This window comes from Impatiens glandulifera, chromosome 2 (genome assembly GCF_907164915.1).
Source record: "Impatiens glandulifera chromosome 2, dImpGla2.1, whole genome shotgun sequence".
Lineage (NCBI taxonomy): Eukaryota > Viridiplantae > Streptophyta > Magnoliopsida > Ericales > Balsaminaceae > Impatiens > Impatiens glandulifera.
Window position 1 is genome coordinate 44,281,314 of NC_061863.1, and position 3,985 is coordinate 44,285,298.

General features: G+C 37.0%; 1 protein-coding gene across 1 annotated transcript; it reads left to right on the forward strand.

Annotated features, from left to right (window-relative positions):
• The first annotated feature begins 2,912 nt into the window (after positions 1–2,912).
• LOC124924712 (nuclear transcription factor Y subunit B-like) lies at positions 2,913–3,478 on the forward strand. The gene is made up of 3 exons (XM_047464708.1): positions 2,913–3,021; positions 3,114–3,238; positions 3,386–3,478. Exons 1-3 carry the CDS (start codon positions 2,913–2,915, stop codon positions 3,476–3,478), a joined length of 327 nt encoding a protein of 108 aa, XP_047320664.1.
• Positions 3,479–3,985: the final 507 nt, after the last annotated feature.

The window sequence follows — 3,985 nt, forward strand, 5'->3', positions numbered from 1 at the left end:
TTTCTGAGATGATTTATGTGCAAATGCTACAGACAAATGTGCATTTGAAGCACTAGGAGTATCAATGGGCTTAGCAGTAGCCAATCCAAACCTTGATAGAACTTTCTGAATATATCCCTTCTGTGACAAGAATAACTTCTTATGACTTCTATCTCTGTAGATCTCCATTCCCAGAATTTTCTTAGCAGCACCTAAATCCTTTATTTCGAATTCTATACTGAGTAGTCCCTTCAACTTTTGAATGTCAGACTTCTTCTCAGCAGCTAACAACATATCATCTACATACAATACCAAATAGATGAAGGAACCATCTTTGAGCTTGTTGTAGTAGACACAATTGTCATACGGACTCCTTGAATAGCCAATCTTAAACATGTAGCTATCGAACCGCTTATACCACTGCATCGGGGACTGTATTAGTCCATATAAAGACTTCTTCAACTTGCAAACATATTCTTCTTTTCCAGGTTCCTGAAAACCATCTGGCTGAGTCATGTATATCTCTTCTTCCAACTCTCCATGTAAGAAAGCTGTCTTCACGTCTAGCTGTTCGAGTTCCAAGTCCTGATGTGCAACTATAGCAAGTAGCACCCTGATGGAAGTATGTCTGACTACTGGTGAGAATATCTCATTATAGTCCACTCCCTCTTTCTGACTGAACCCTCTAGCAACTAACCTGGCTTTATACTTGACCCCCTCAGATGGTGACAACCCTTCCTTCTTCTTGAACAACCATTTACAAGTGACAACCTTTCTCCCTGGTGGTATTCTAGCTAATTCCCAAGTCTGATTCTTTTGAAGTGACGTCATCTCATCTCCCATGGCAGCAAGCCATTGGACAGACTCAGTACCCATAACAGCTTCCTTGTAGGTGGATGGCTCATGAGGATCCACTTCCTCTGCAACCTGTAAAGCATAGGCAACCATGTCCTCATAGCCATACATTGAAGGAGGTACACCAAAATTAGCTCTTCTAGGGCGATTAAGAGCTAGATTTTGATGTTCTACAGATGATGATGGAGCAACTGGAAAATCTACCACTGAAAGTGGTTGAGAAAAACTCTCCTCTGCTTCACAACTAGCCTCAGTCATTTCTTGATCCACCTGTTTCTCGACACCACAATCTACCAGAATGGTGAACTTCACCGTTGGGTTAAGCATGAAATTTTCATCAAAGACAACATTCCTACTCAGAATAACCCTCCTTTCAGAAGGGGACCAGATCCTATATCCTTCTAAAACCAATGAATCTTTACCACTAATGAAAGACTCCCTAAAGTTTTCATATGATATTGGTAAACAAACTAACAGAATCAAGGCAGCATCCTCATCATCTATCTTAATATCAATATTACGCAGATCTAATAATATTGCATTTAATTGATCTAGATGGTCTCTAAGAGGTGTACCTTCTTGCATACGCAGACTGAACAGACGTTGCTTCAAAAGCAACTTGTTGGTTAAGCTCTTCTTCATATATAAAGTCTCCAGCTTAAACCACAAACCAGTAGCGGTTTCCTCCTCAGCCACCTCAGTAATGATATTGTCTGCCAAAGCCAAGAGCAATGTTGAGTGTGCCTTTTCTTCCAAAGACTTCATATCAGCAGGTGGCGGGACAGGTGCAGGCTTCATCAAGGGAGCCCATACGCCGTGTTGTTTCAACAATGCCCGGACCTTGATCTGCCATAAACTGAAACTATTCCTCCCAATAAACTTGTCGGCTTTCAAAACTTTTACATTTAACCATCGTTCTTGCCTGAGCGGATCTGAACAACCCTGCTCTGATACCAATTGTTGTGCGGATGCAAGAACAATGATAATAATAGTAAAAGACAGAATGAAAACGACACCCGATTTAACGTGGTATCCAGCAAAATTGCTGACTAATCCACGGGCAGAGCCATTGAAAAATATTTCACTATAATCGTTAACACGGATTACAGATACTCAGAATAGTTCAATAGAGAACTAACAAATATTGGATGCAATGAACCAAAGAGGGGAGAGTTTCTTTTATACACTAAGAAACTTCCCCAACTCCCATCATCTTCCGATGTGGGACAATCATACAAAAAGAATATTCTAGGCAAAGAAACCCAACATATACATGCATAAAAAAATCAACTAAAAAAAACAATAAAACCATTCTTTCAATGTTGGCTCTATTATATATTTATTTCAGTTTTGGCTCTATTATTTCTTTCTTTCGGCTCTACTTATTTATTTCCCTCTAAATTGGCAAAAGGGTTTATGATCACATGATATGTACACTGCACAAAGTTGAGATTGTTTCGACACATAAATACCGACGCATAATCTGCATCGGTAATCTAGGTAATTGGTAAAACTTTAATAGAAAAACAATTAAGTTATCATAATATAGGTCTTTTATGAATTATTTCTTTTAATTAATAAACATTTTTAATCAATCATAGTATCACTAGTAAAAGAAGTACAATTACCGAGAAAGATCTCCGAGAGCGAAAAAATGCCCTCGGTGATATTTATTTTACCGAGAACAAAGTGTTGCTCTCTACGATAATTCATATTCTTTTTTAGGGCAAAGCAGTTTTTTTGGTCATAATTATTATTACCGAGATAAATTGGATACGTCATTGGTAAAATTATAATTTTTTCTCTATATACACCCTTTTTCTTCTTCTTTTCGACCGCCTCATTTTTTTCTCTTCTTCCTCTCTTCCTTTCTTTTTCCTTTCTCTCTTCCTCTCTCCTCATTTCATTAAAGTAAAGCTCAAAATCAAACCTGAATCTCAATCTCCTCTTCTCCGACATTCGATCGATCTCCTCTCTCTCCTCTCCTGTATCGAAAGCGGCGATCAGTGTCCCAGGGTCCAAGGTCTAATGTTCGTGAACAGAACATGTATCTATAAATTGCTAATATAAGTCGAATCATGAAGAAAAAACTTACGGCTAACCATAAGATCACTAAGGATGCTAAGGAAACAGTTCAAGAACACGTATCGGAGTTTATCAACTTTATCACTAGTGAGTATGATGGAGGTTATTGAATAGATCTACTTAATTGATATCTGTTTGATTATTGATAAAGTTGCTTGTTTTGTTTGGTTAAAGGTGAGTGATAAGTGTCATAGAGAGAAGAGGAAATAGAGAGAAGAGGAAGACGATCAATGAAGATGATTTGATTTGGGAAATGGCTATTTTAGGGTTTGAAGATTATATTGATGCTCTTAAGCTTTACTTGTCTAGATATAGAGAGGTAAAAATACAGTCAAATTCTCTTTTCTTTTTCTGTTTCATAGTTTGGTGTGTATTTGAAGAGATATTGTTGGTTTAACAAATGGATTCTTTACTTTGATTTATTAATCCTTCCATGGAGTTATCTAAAATGCTTTTGGATTTGCAGATGGAGGGTTTGATACTAGCAATTGTTGCAAGTCTAATTCAGATCTGTCTTGGATCGATTGAAATTGGAGCTTTCTGCTTCTGCCCAAATTGAAGCTTTAGGGTTTCAATTTTTTTTAGAAAGGTTCATATTATCACCAAAGCAACGTCAAGAGCAGAGAGAAGTCGTCGAATCCAAAGAAGCTCAGAAGTAGAATCAACGAGCGCACGACACTGTAACTTAGAATAGGAAACAGCAGTATGTTTCTTGTTTCGCCAGGAAACAAGAGAATTGTTGATAACAAGATATGGCAAAATATATTTTCTTATTGTCTCAAATAGATTTTTACAACTCTTTATAAGAATGTATAAACTCTTCATATGCTTGACTCTTCAAATGACAAAACAAAATTATTATGTATATTAAATAGCTCCCACCCAAATCTCTTGGTTATCCCACTCATCCCTAGTTATTACTCTATTAAACATAAAAAACCAAATAACATATTAATTTAAGTTTATTCAAGAAATTTCCCCCTTAAACTTAAATATTCTTCCCATCTCTCATTCCAATCAGCCTTTTACAACTCTCCAGCAGTGTGGTCGGTAATGGCTTGGTGAA

Coding starts and splice junctions, on each gene's coding strand:
- LOC124924712 (XM_047464708.1), top strand. CDS start 2,913: ATGAAGAAAAAACTTACGGCTAACCATAAGATCACTAAGGATGCTAAG. Junction 3,022..3,113: donor CACTAGTGAGTATGATGGAG/GTTATTGAATAG, acceptor TAAGTGTCATAG/AGAGAAGAGGAAATAGAGAG. Junction 3,239..3,385: donor ACTTGTCTAGATATAGAGAG/GTAAAAATACAG, acceptor TTGGATTTGCAG/ATGGAGGGTTTGATACTAGC.